The sequence below is a fragment of the Phycodurus eques genome, chromosome 19 (genome assembly GCF_024500275.1).
Source record: "Phycodurus eques isolate BA_2022a chromosome 19, UOR_Pequ_1.1, whole genome shotgun sequence".
NCBI lineage: Eukaryota > Metazoa > Chordata > Actinopteri > Syngnathiformes > Syngnathidae > Phycodurus > Phycodurus eques.
In genome coordinates, this window is record NC_084543.1 from 15,084,698 (window position 1) to 15,098,909 (window position 14,212).

General features: G+C 42.5%; 1 protein-coding gene across 11 annotated transcripts in view; it reads right to left on the reverse strand.

Moving 5' to 3' along the window:
* Positions 1–14,212, reverse strand: part of dnah9 (dynein, axonemal, heavy chain 9) — a 177,882-nt gene that overhangs the window by 23,699 nt on the left and 139,971 nt on the right. For 10 of the 11 annotated variants that reach the window (XM_061705528.1, XM_061705525.1, XM_061705527.1 and 7 more), the window contains 3 exons: positions 10,727–10,875; positions 9,258–9,385; positions 3,847–4,074 (listed from right to left, as the gene is read on the reverse strand). In XM_061705528.1, coding sequence (XP_061561512.1) covers positions 3,847–4,074; positions 9,258–9,385; positions 10,727–10,875 — 505 coding nt within the window. The remainder of the gene's footprint in view (positions 1–3,846; positions 4,075–9,257; positions 9,386–10,726; positions 10,876–14,212) is intronic. The other variant, XM_061705524.1, reaches the window with a different exon arrangement.

Here is a 14,212-nt window from a genome sequence, read left to right on the forward strand (position 1 = left end):
ATACTACTTAGGGCAGCGCTCACAAGCATGTTGCCCTTGTTAGGCAGATAGTCATCGAGAAGAAGCTAAAGATCGTGAAATTGGACAAGGAGAAAGCTGAGCAATGACAGCAAAGACCTGAAGTGGAGAGCAATACAAAACTGATAAGGAAGAAAAAAGCTATAGGTCGAAGCAGACTGAGCACTATGAGGGATACAAGTGCCAGAATTAGAAAAAAGTGGGAAAGTGACTTTTGTTGTGTTTAATGTTCACATGTGCCACATTCACATCTGTTCTCCACGGATATGAACTGTTCCAGATTGAATGAACGGGCCATCTGCTCAAGGCTTCATTTTGGCAAATTGGCATCTTGAGGGCAAAACTGGAATAAGAACTGGCATATGCTATCTCACCTGCTACTCCTCAGAATCAGAATCATCTTTATTTGCCAAGTATGTCCAAAAAACACAAGGATTTTGTCTCCGGTTGTTGGAGCCGCTCTAGTACGACAATAGACAGTCAATTGACAGAGAACACTTTTGAGACATAAAGACATTGACAAAAAAAAAAAAAACAGTCACTGAGCAGTAAAGGGTTGCCAGTTATCTGGTAATGCCGGTACATTTTTTTTTTGACAATTGTGCAAAAAGATGCAGAGTCCTCTAGCACTCTGAGCAAACAAGTAAATACCTTGAAGAAACGTGGTGTATATCATCAATATTAAAGATGCCACAACAGTCAAAGGTTCCTCTCATATTTATTTGCTATATCCACTGCCTCCTGTGGCCAAGATTGACAGAATGATGGCAATAAAGAAGAGTTGTAGTGTCCAGTAAATGTGCTGAAGCAACCTAAATTCACAGAGGAGTTGAAGATAGCTTACGATAACCCAACTATTTGAAGACCCCTAAATAGCCAAAAACTTGAGGAGGAATACATTTGGGGGATAAGGACCTTAATTTATTTTTGATCAATTCTAAAAATTATACTATAGGTTTTATTTAAAGCCATTGAACCCCACTGTGTACCATATATATGGCATATTTAGTTGACACCCACATTGTTCCTGAAATATTTACTAGAACACAAATTGTTATCTTTTGATGTCATGTGCACATTTATTTGATAAAATAAATAATACAGTGTACCCCTCCTTGAGCTGTCACCTTATCGTGGTGGAGGGGTTTGTGTGTCCCAATGATCCTAGGAGCTAAGTTGTCTGGGGCTTTATGCCCCTGGCAGGGTCACCCATGGTAAACAGGTCCTAGGTGAGGGACCTAACTGTTGTTTGTGCCTATGCACCAAACAACAGGAGTCCTTGGAAGGGGTGCTGGAGAGTGCTCCTGATGGGGACTCCATCGTTCTGCTCGGGGACTTCAATGCTCACGTGGGCAATGACAGTGAGACCTGGAAGGGCGTGATTGGGAGGAACGCCCCCCCCCCCCCCCGATCAGAACCCAAGTTATTGGACTGTTATTGGACTTCTGTGCTCATCACGGATTACCCATAATGAACACCATGTTCGAGCATAAGGGTGTCCACACGTGCACTTGGCACCAGCGCACCCTGGTCGACTTTGTGGTCGTGTCATTAGACTTCCGGCCGCATGTCTTGGACACTCGGGTAAAGAGAGGGGTGGAGCTGTCAACTGATCACCACCTGTTGGCTCCGATGGTGGGGGAAGATGCTGGTCCGACGTGGCAGGCCCAAACGTATTGTGAGTGTCTGCTGGGAACGACTGGCGGAATCCCCTGTCAGAAGGAGTTTCAACTCCCACCTCCGATAGAACTTTGCTCATGTTTCGGGGGAGGCGGGGGACATTGAGTCCGAGTGGACCATGTTCCGTGCCTCCATTGCTGAGGCGGCCGACCGGAGTTGTGGCCGTACGGTGGTCGGTGCCTGTCGTGGCGGCAATCCCCGAACCCGTTGGTGGACACCAATGGTGAGGGATGCCGTCAAGCTGAAGAAGGAGTCCTATCGGGCATTTTTGGCCTGTGGGACTCCTGAGGCAGCTGATGGGTACCGGCTGGCCAAGCGGAATGCAGCTTTGGTGGTCGCTGAAGCAAAAACTCGAGTACGGTGAGGCCATGGAGAAAGACGTCCGGACGCCTTCGAGGAAATTCTGGTCCACCATCCGACGTCTCAGGAGGGGAAAGCAGCGCACCATCAACACTGTGTATAGTGGGGATGGGGCGCTGCTGACCTTGACTCTGGACGTTGTGAGCCCGTGGGGAGAATACTTCGAATACCTCCTCAATTCCACCGACACGCCTTCCCATGAGGGAGCAGAGTCTGGGTTCTCTGAGGCGGGCTCTCCTATCTCTGGGGTTGAGGTCACCGAGGTGGTTAAAAAGCTCCTCAGTGGCAAGGCCCCAGGGGTGGATGAGATTCGCCCGGAGTTCCTCAAGGCTCTGGATGTTGTAGGGCTGTCCTGGTTGACACGCCTCTGCAACATCGCGTGGACATCGGGGACAGTGCCTCTGGATTGGCAGACTGGGATGGTGGGCCCGGAGGATGTGTTCCAACTACAGGGGGATCACACTCCTCAGCCTCCCTGGTAAGGTCTATTCAGGGGTGCTGGAGAGGTGGGTCCGTCGGGAAGTTGAATCCCAGATTCAGGAGGAGCAGTGTGGTTTTCGTCCTGGCCGTGGAACAGTGGACCAGCTCTACACCCTTGGCAGGGTCCTCGAGGGTGCATGGGAGTTCGCCCAACCAGTATACATGTTTTTTGTGGACTTTGGAGAAGGCGTTCGACCGTGTCCCTCGGGTGGTCCTGTGGGGGGTGGTTCGGGAGTATGGGGTACCGAACCCCCTGTTCGGTCCCTGTACGACCGGAGTCAGAGTTTGGTCCGCATATCCGGCAGTAAGTCGGACTCGTTTCCGGTGAGGGTTGGACTCCGCCAAGGCTGCCCTTTGTCACCAATTCTGTTCATAACTTTTATGGACTGAATTTCTAGGCGCAGCCGAGGCGTAGAGGGGGTCCGGTTTGGTGGCCTCAGTATTGCATCTCTGCTTTTTGCAGATGATGTGGTTCTGTTGGCTTCATCAAGCCGTGACCTCCAACTCTCCCTGGAGCAGTTCCCAGCAGAGTGTAAAGTGGCTGGGATGAGAATCAGCACCTCCAAATCTGAGGCCATGGTCCTCAGTCGGAAAAGGGTGGCATGCCCTCTCCAGTTCGGGGATGAGATCCTGCCCCAAGTGGAGGAGTTCAAGTATCTTGGGGTCTTGTTCACGAGTGAGGGAAGAATGGAACGGGAGATCGACAGGCAGATCGGTGCCCGTCTGCAGTGATGCGGACTTTGTATCGGTCCGTTGTGGTGAAGAAGAAGCTAAGCCGAAAGGCGAAGCTCTCAATTTACCGGTCGATCTACGTTCCTACCCTCACCTATGGTCATGAGCTGTGGGTCGTGACCGAAAGAACAAGATCCCGGATACAAGCGTCCGAAATGAGTTTCCTCCGCAGGGTGTCCGGGCTCTCCCTAAGAGATAGGGTGAGAAGCTCGGTCATCCGGGAGGATCTCAGAGTAGAGCCTCCTTCACATTGAGAGGAGCCAGATGAGGTGGCTGGGGCATCTGATTCGGATGCCTCCCGGACGCCTCCCTTGTGAGGTGTTCCGGGCACGTCTCACCGGGAGGAGACCCCGGGGACGACCCAGCACACGCTGGAGAGACTACGTCCTTCGGCTGGCCTGGGAACGCCTCGGGATCCCCCCGGAAGAGCTGGATGAAGTGGCTGGGGAGAGGGAAGTCCCTGCTAAAGCTACTGCCCCCGCGACGCGACCCGGATAAGCGGTAGAAAATGGATGGATGGATGAAATAATATAAATATTATATAAAAAAATGTGACCAACCATTATATGGTTTTACCTGGTTGAAGTTGTCCAGGGCCTTGTGCAAATTGGCACGCATACCGGTTGGGGGCTCATTGGTTATCTTGACAGAGTTCTCCAGGATGCCTTGTGGAATGATGTGCCCCTCAGGGGTGGAGGAAGGCTCAGCACTGACAAAAACCCGGAAGTTCTCATGGCTTCCCTCGCCTTGCTGTTCTAGAAGTTTTTCCAGAGTACCCAGCCAGCGAGCCACCAGGTGGATATTCTACAGTAAGAGGGGAAAGAAACAGCAAGAAAGAAGACACCAGTTCAGAGAGTGAAATAGCAGTATGACATACTGGGTGTAAGCTAAAAAAAAAAAAAAAACACAAAATAAAGTTTTAGGCTCTTGATTGTGAAACTGCACATGTAACTTATATTTGTAATGACAACGAGCAAAAATGAGAAATTAAATTTGGTCAACTAACCCTATCACTCTGACTTTGAAGTGGCACTAAATTAAATGGTACACAGCACTTCAAACCAATTTTCAAGATGCTGACATGAAGCAACCGTTCTCGGTTGATACTTCAGCCTGACTTTTCTGCAAATTCATCTTGAGAGTACAGCCAGGCAGCAGAGCTGACTTGTACGATCACACAAGCTTGGATGAGCTCAATTTTCCATCTCAACTGTCTTGACACTTACAGGACATCCTGTGAATGATAAGCAGTCAGCCATGTCCCCTCACCCACCTCCCAACACGTTTAACCATGCAGCACTGCCCATTCCCTAAATCTAATTACAGCACTAATAACTCCAGTCATTAATTCATAAGCCTCTTTACTTTCTCATTTCCATTTGCTCTTCATATTTAATCTTCCTTATGATGGCTGAAGTTAGCCCTTTTTCCAGGCGAGGGGACACGACAGAAAGGAATGGCAGTTTGTCAGATTTTTGAGAGACATTGAACAAAAGGGGGTTAGCGTAAAGTTAGAGTATAGTATGAGAGAAAGGGTGTGGGGGCGTCAGGGACAATAGCTGAAGGAGACAAAGTGATAAGTAAATTTTTCTCTTAGTGTCTTAGAGAATATTGAATGGGTAGACAAATTAGAAATCTAAATTCAAGCACTTTTTCATCAGACTTGAGCACAACCCCTTCCTCTTGGCATGTAAATAGTAAATAAAGACGTCGACAGTAGAAGTGAGAAAGGGCCTCACAATTTGTAACAGTAATGAAACCATTCATCCTCTGGCTACAGGGTGTAGAAGTGAAGAAAGACAGATGCACTAGCGGGCCGACTACCAAACAAAAACACGCAAAAAGAGCAGCCTCTATTTTACAGCTTTTAAATTAAGTGTGCGTCCAGATGAAACGCTTTTGTTTCACCTCTTGATACTGCATCAAACAGTCATCTATTTACATACTGTAAAATTAATCTTCAAATCCCATCAGCAGCCACACCTGGCAAGCTATCTGATACACTGCTATCCAACGCAAACAGAGGGAACATAAAATCATGGATGCAACGGCTCGTCACACAAGTGAAGATCACAGAAAGGAAAAACTAAATGTATGTAGGTAACAAACTTGCCAAGGACCAATGCTATGGATAACTGCACAGCTGAGCTTCAGGACTAAGAGGGCAGCCCTGCATGGGCATAGCCGTTAGATATTGGACTTACACAAGAACACCGCGGTTGGTGCTGGACAGGATAAATTGGATTGTGGACCTGATGCAAGAGCTGTCAGAATGACTGGCATCGTCGTCTCAATTTAATTGTGTTCACAAATTTACAAAACACAGTACTTCAAGTGATATTTGAAGTACCATGACGACCAGGGGCAGAGCTAGGGGGTGGCCACTTGAACTCAAGCCCCAGATGTTTTTGAGGCGACAGTCTGAATTTTATTGTTAAGCACAACCAAGGACCCATAAGGACAATAAAAGCTTTGATTTGGTTTTTACTAATGTATACAACAAATCATCACCAAATGTGTGTGCCCAACACAAATGCCATCACAATCAACAGTGATGTCAATCGATTGTGTCCAAACAATCAGGCACATTTAAATTAAACAAAACAAATACAGTTTACTATAAATCTGAATGGCTTTCTTAAAAATATATTTTCTGACAGCTCCCAAAAATTACTTGGTTGTGTTATTTTGTATTTGATGGATGGCGATGGAGACCCAAATGTGTATAAAAACAATTAAAAAGTCACATTTTCATAATAGGTCTGGGAATACATTGAGACCATAGGTGACTGCCATCTCATCATCACACAGAGGAATGAGAAAATCTACCATGGAGAAAAAAATAACGAGTGAACATCAGGTTCATCATCAGCTCAGGAGACTTGACTAATGAATGCTAATGTTGGTCTGTATGGTCAGATGTGTAAATGAACATACACCAAAGCTACATACCAGAATACTAATTCAATTCTGTTTAAAGTGTTGGTCTTCCATCAACAGTAAAATTAAACAAATCTTGCCTGAAATTCAAGACCATGACGATTAGCAATGAGTGGATCACTTTAAATTCCAGTGTCAACAAAAGGTTTCTTGGTCTTCCAAAGTTGAGCCCAGAGACGAAATTGTGGAAGAGTGCTTTTGTAAACGTATTATTTCCATACTTTTTATAGCTCCACCTCTTTCTGCTACTGCCTGCTAATAGGGGGTGTTTAAATGCGCAAAAAAGCTGGCCAGTTTAGGCCACTGATTCCCACCGGCTGTTCTGTGTGGGATATTCAGCTCCAATCTGCTGGACTGATTGCCTCCCTATTGCCCCCCTACCCCATCCCCAAGAGGTTGCTTTCAAGGCTTCTGCATTTCTGTCTCTCTGGCCCATCTCAGCGAGAGCTGGTGTTCTGCAGAATAAATACCCAAATGTTGAAGGGTAACCAGCCAATGACCCAGCACTGCCCTTACGGACCTGCCCCTGGCATCAGGTGAGAAAAGGTGGAGTGTGAGATGAGAGCGGGGAGGCTGTAGACCTGGTAAGATGGACGACTAGTAGGGAATGGATGAATAGCAAATTGGAGGTAAAAATCAAAATCATCTTATACTGTAAGTTACATGAGGAAATGAAGTGGCTGTGGGTGTAGGAAGAGAAATCTGTGAAAAATCCAATATCAGGAGATACAACTGGTAAAATAAGTGAGATAATGACACCCCCGATGTTTTTCTTTCTCTGCTGGCCAGTGCCATGGATCTAGCTCTCAGCAGGCCGAAAGATATTTGATGATAAAGCGAGTGGGTGGTTTGTTGCCAAGGGGACAATCCCTTTTTAAGCCTCTTGATCTTGATTCTTATGCAAAGGTAATTAAACAACTGCTTGTCTGTGCTATTCTGATTTAATGGAGAGTTGGGGCATCCCATTTTTTCTCCTTATCTATCATCTGTGCATATAAATATATATCGTATTAAAATAAACGGTGGGTAGGGGGATAGGCAGGCGGTTTTTATCCGTCGATATTTCCCATTATAATTCCACCAAGATTTCCACTTAAAATGCTAACGCGAGCCTTACCCTCCTGACAAGAGGCGAACAGTTACCATGTCTACAGATATTGTACAACCCCAGACGCGGGTACTAGACAGACAGGCCAGTCTAGTACCCGCACTCTTTTACTACGACGCCACGCTGTTGTAACAAATGCAGAATGTGGTTTGGCATTGACTGAAAAAAACAGGGACGTCTATGAAAAAGACGTTGCGTGGATGGCAGCATATGTTTCTCCAAAACCTGGATGTACCTTTCAGCATTAAATGTGGACTCGGCGGACCACAGAACACTTTTCCACTTTGCATCAGTCCATCTTAGATGAGGTCGGGCCCAGAGAAGCCGGCGGCGTTTCTGGGTGTTGTTTATAAATGGCTTATGCTTTGCATAGTAGAGTTTCAAGTTGCACTTAAGGCGGCGAACTGTATTAACTGACATTGGCTTTCTGAAGTGTTCCTGCATTGATTTCTCCAGATTCTCTGTACCTTTTGATGATATTATGGACCGTAGATGATGAAATCCCTAAGTTCCTTGCAATTGTACGTTGAGGAACATTGTCCTTAAACTGTTCGACTATTTTCTCACGCACTTGTGCACAAACAGGTGAACCTCGCCCCATCTTTGCTTTTGAATGACTGAGGAATTCAGGGAAGCTCCTTTTATCATGACACTCACCTGTTCCCAATTAGCCTGTACCCCTGTGGGATGTTCCAAACAGGTGTTTGATGAGTATTCCTCAACTTTCTCAGTCTTTTTTGTCACCTGTCCCAGCTTTTTTGGAACGTGTTGCAGCCATAAAATTCTAAGTTCACAATTATTTGCTAAAAACAATAAAGTTTATCAGTTACAACATTAAATATCTTGTCTTTGTAGTGTATTCGATTAAATATAGGTTGAACATGATTTGCAAATCATTGTATTCTGTTTTTATTCATGTTTAACACAACGTCCCAACTTCATTGGAATTGGGGTTGTACTATTGAATGCCAGAGCCCTTCTTGTGATAGAATTCCCATCGACAATTTCATTCACTTATACATGTAGATGAACCTATGACAAAGGCAATGTCATCATATATGCTTTGTAAAGCAATAAGATAATACAAGTAATTAAAAGTGAATTAAAATGACAGGAAATCCTATATCATTTAAAAATAGAGTTTACTGTATGTACTGTATGTATGTGCATATGTACGCACGCATGTACACTATGTATGTAAGTACAGTGGATATATAATGTTTACACACCCCTGTTCAAATTCCAAGATTTTGTGATATAAAAAAATGAGACCAAGCTAAATCATTGCAAAACTTTTTTTTTACCATTAATGTGCTCTATAACCTGTAGAACATTTATTTTCAAGAGTGGAAGTCAGAATAGGCAACTGAGATAATGAATGTGGTTGCACAAGTGTGCACACCCTTTTATACGGAAGTGGCTGTGTCGTGTTTGCATGATTCATACCTGTTGGAATGTTGGCCATTAGTTTAACCTTGGGTTCATCGGACAATAACAAACTCTCCCAAAACGTGGGGAAAATGTGTTGTTGTCTGATGAAACCAAGGTTAATATTTTGGCCATAATTCCAAAAGGTATGTATTGCGCAAACACCAAAGCACAGGCCGTTTTTCTTCAGCTGGTACAGGTTATATTTAGGTCACATTAATGGTGGAAAAAGGGTTTTGAAATTGGTGTAATTTTTTACATCACAATAACCTGGTATTTGAACAGATGTGTTTAAACATTTTGTATCCACTGTATGTATGTACAGTATGTATGCTCGCTACTGTATCTGCATCAGCTGCCAACATTTTGTGTATGTAACAAATAAATAAATAAACTCACATTGCTGAAAACATCACAGATGTAAATATTCAGTGTGGTGATAGATGGGGTCACTTAAAAGTAGACCATTGTTTCAATTACATATTAAGAATATAAGACTGTTATACTGTACCTGTAGTATGACCCAATGGCCTTTCTTAGCTGCCAAGTCAAGGACTTGTTCAGCCATTACCTCCTGACCTTGACCTAGAGACACATTGTGGAAGTTCTTGTTGTCAAATGTGAAACCAAGCTTCTTTCCTGAAATAAATGCATACCAACATGTAAATAGGTGGGTAGACCTGAGGTAAATCCCACTAATCCAATGAGCTATTAAGCCACTTCCTGCTATCGCCCCAACAAACACAGTCACGCTTTACAAAGAGCGTAATAAAAAGCAGCAAGCAAAAATAAATAAAATAATCACTTCACGTGGAAAGTACCAGCGTTGTGCTGATAATAACCACACCAACATGGCAGTGAAATTGAGCTTCTAATCTAACTCCCAGTAAGACATTAAAAACTTTAATTCAAGCAGAAAGTAAATGGCTTCTTACCTGTGTTGTTAAGATTGAACAATGCAATTAGTTACCTACTAGAAGACAGATAGTGAGGTTCCTATCTCAGAAATAGTAGTCCCCTACTGAGGCCAAAATCATCTCATCAGCACCAGTATATTTAAAATGAAAATGATTAAAGACAGAAGCTGTAATAAAAATATGTCATTGTGGCGTGTAGTTCTGTTACAACCACTGTGATCTTTCTATAGCAATGATATGATAACCACACAGCATGAGGCTGCTGATATTCAATTAGCACACCTCTTACAGACAGTTTCAGGAGAAATCCTTCCGGTTATTACATTAGGGAAGGATTTCATAAAGGTTCAAGGTCTGTTTGCTTCATCTCGAGCTGATTCAATCTGATATGGATTTGTTTGTTTAACAGTGGCTTTGAGGATGAACCAAACCAAGGAAGTCAAATGTAATAGAAATGGGCTTGTGATCAGCATGTTGAATTATTGTAATACAAACACAGCAGACACATGGACAGCTTTCTTCAGGGAATCTGTCCATGAAGCTGGCATTAATATCCAGACTAGTATTTGGCAGCCAATACAGATGACAGTTGCTTTTAATGCAACATATTCCATGTCAGTACAACGGCTTTAGACAATATGTTGGCTAACATGGCTATAAAGTACATCCACATTATTCAGAAGTGTAAAGTAACTCTGAAGCCAATGGCATTTACTTTCTGCTAGCCCTTTTCAGCAGTGGTGTCATCTCATAAATATGTGACCTTTAGTATAATCCCTTCAATCTACCCAGTTTGATGGCCCTGATATAAAAGAAAATACACAAGGCAGATGTGATGGAGCAACTGCTCTTTCTCACTGATAATCTTCTGGAGTTGCAATCAGGGTAGCAAGTAGGTACGCCTGCAATCCAATGCAATTGCCTGCTTCACAAAAATCTCACGTTTTTCCCACAATATGAAGAAAGGACAGCTGTGTTCACAGTATGTATGCTCTGATAAAGCACCACATGCTGTGAAGAGGAATTTTACGGCTTATTAAAGATAAATCAGTGAGAGCATTACCGTGGTTCTCCACATCCTTCAAAGGATCAACTCCAGGAGAGAGGATGAAGAACATGGGCGTCGTCGGACCTGTCTCTTCAAAGGACAATGCAAAGTCCAGAGATCTGCCAATCACATACTTGCTTCCTAGTTTCTCCTCCACAAAGTCCCTGTGGAGACAATGGAACTATGTTATCGCCAGCACCTTTTGCTATCTTTGACAGATAAGCTCAAATAATAGTCAGTCTTCTATCATTTGGATATACAGTTATTGGAAGGTAAACCACAATATTAACTCTCATCAAAATTGGGCTGTCAGCTCCCCCCCCCATCTTTCCTGGAGGAAAACATTTCAACATTACAATGTGTTTACTGCACATAAAAAGATAGTCCATTTTGCCATTGGTCTTTGTTGATAGCAGTGGTTTTCAAAGTTTTTTTTTTTTTTACACCAAATACAACCCCCCCCAAAATACTTAGCGCTTCAAGTACCACCGTATTGACCAGCATCAAAATACAATAGCTTACGGCTCAAGTGTTCATAAAAAACGAGGCACAGTTTGTGTTCCTAAAAGTTTTATTATTGTAAACTACTTTAACATAATGCCCAGTTTGAACATTAACACAGAGCTTTAAATATACTGTGTGTATGTACAGTATATATATATATATATATTTATATATATATATATATATATATATATGTATATAAACTGTATAAATGTAATGATTAAATTTAAATGTATTAAACACACACACATTTTTTTTTTTTACCAAAACACATGTTTGAAATCAAGTAGTCATAAAAGATTGAATTCAAACATGATGAACTGACAAGTTAAATAAAACTGAACTATACTTAACAAATATACTGTCCCTAAAAAAAAAAAAAAAAGTCTAAAGTCTAAAGTCTCTTCCTGGCAGAGAGGTCTTTCAGCCCCTTCTGGTGCAGTACTCGTTTCACTGTGGATAATAACACACTCTTACCAGCTTCAGTCAGCACCTTCACAAGTTATTTTGTTATTTTAGAAAATGTGTCCTTCCTGAGTGGTATGATGGTTGGACATTCCCACGGTGTTTATATTAATTGTTTGAACAGATGAAAACCTTCAGGCATCTGGAAATTGTACCCAAGGATGAACCAGACTTGTACAAGTCCATAATTCTCTTCCTGATATCTGGGCTGATTTCCTTTGACTTTCCAATGATGTTACAGAAAGAAGCAGTATGTTTCAGGTGTAACTAGTTCAAATAAATCCATGTCTCTAATTAACTTAAATGCCAATAAATGACATCATCATCTCGATTATCCCATATTTTTGAAAGGCATTTTACTGTAAACGTCTGGCTTTGAAGAAAGTAGTTCAACATTGCTTAAAAACTGCCTTCTTTCATTATTCTGGCATTTAGCAAATGGAAATAATTTTGGTAATCCTAATTGAGCTAAAACAGGAAAGGTTTAGTTTTATTGCATGTCAGACTGAGAAAAAAAAAGTGTGAACTTTTATACAGTGTATGTAAACATCGCGGCACGGTGGGCGACTGGTTAGAGCGTCAGCCTCACAGTTCTGAGGACCCGGGTTCAATCCCCGGCCCCGCCTGTGTGGAGTTTGCATGTTCTCCCCGTGCCTGCGTGGGTTTTCTCCGGGCACTCCGGTTTCTTCCCACATCCCAAAAACATGCATTAATTGGAGACTCTAAATTGCCCGTAGGTATGACTGTGAGTGCGAATGGTTGTTTGTTTCTATGTGCCCTGCGATTGGCTGGCAACCAGTTCAGGGTGTACCCCGCCTCCTGCCCGATGACAGCTGGGATAGGCTCCAGCATGCCCGCGAACATACTGAGGAGAAGCGGCTCAGAAAATGGATGGATGGATGGATGGATGGTATATAAACATCTGGTTTCAACTCTCTTTGGTGTCCCTGGCACTATGCTGCTTCCCACGCAGAAAACAGCAAAGTAGATGACACTTGCTGCTAGCGACTGATAGAAGTCTGCTCATTCCCTTCTTGTACACAATGTCCATGTTGGTATTCCATTCTGGTCCATTGTTAAAGTATACTAACAAGTAGTGCACCAGCTCAATGTCCTCCCCCATGATGGTAATAGGCTCAGTGGTGGTTCACAATTTGCTCTTTAGTTTTGTTTGTGTAGAGGACTAGATGATTCCTGCTGCACCAGTCCACAAAGTTGTCATCTAGCTGTCTGTACTCCTTCTTTGATCCATCCTTTATTACACTTTACCACCAGTCATCAGAGAACTTCTGCAGGTGGCATGAGCTCGAGTTGCATTGGAAGTCCGAGGTGTACATGGTGAAAAGGAAACAAAACAGTCCCTTGTTGTGCTCCTACATCACTAACCACAAGCTCCAACAACCAAACTCACCAAGTGCACAAAAGAACATTTTGGTTGGTCACCACTATGGTTCCAGTTCTCAGTTCTTCATACCAAATATCAGTGTGGTATTTGCTGTATCTTATGAAATGCTCCTTTTTAGTTGCTTGGTTAAATCCTTTTAGGATATATATATATATTTTTTTGGCACAGCAGAGCACAATAAGGGTGACCATGGTCAGATCACATTAGTCTGTTACTTTGTGACTCCCTCTTCATTTAATGAGTTGTCATGATCAAAATTATTCAAACAAGGAGGACTTTCATTTTACATTCTCAATCTTATAATGCAAAACTAACAGGTTACTGCAGTTAGACGAAATGTTAATAACCCTTTCTAATTTATTTTTAATGCAATTTAATTTGTTGGGTGGGGTTGATGACTCACATAACAGTGCCTGCGATGCGAAATAGGATACTAAATGACAAGGATGGTGGTTGTTGCTTGTTATGGTAACATTACTTCTACTGGAAGTACAACAAATAACAATATTGGGCAGGTGAAAAGCTAGCTAACACTCCATGACTGTATGTCTTACAGATTGAAGTCCTAAACAACAATCTTGAGAAAGTGTATGCCTTTCACAAAACAATGATATGTTATTACTAACATAATAATATTCTACAAATTATTGCCATTGCGTAACATATAGAAATTCCCAATCTATATATCTTCTTCAAACTTTGGGATTATTCTTTTGTGTCAAAGCAAGAACATTGTTGACACATGATGGCCAAAAGGCTGAAGTAACATGTCATGTTAGTACTGATTATTAGCACTGGACTGCATACTACTGCTCCTAATATTCAAATCTGTTTTAAAGATTATTGTCCAACATCTAACAAAAAACATTTTTTGGCAACATTTTTTCTAGCAATGTCCTGCGTACTACTGTCCTTAAATTTCAAATCAGTTTCAAAGATTATTATCCAATATATAACAAAAAAATTGTGTACTTTAAACTATACTTTTGGCAACATTTTGTTGTGAAACAATGTACTGTAAATTCATTGGGAAGCCTGATAATGTTCAGTGATTAAGACTTCAAGATGTGCTGTTGAAGCTAATTATTGTGCAAGATACAAATGGGGTGGCAGTCAGAGGTGAGAAG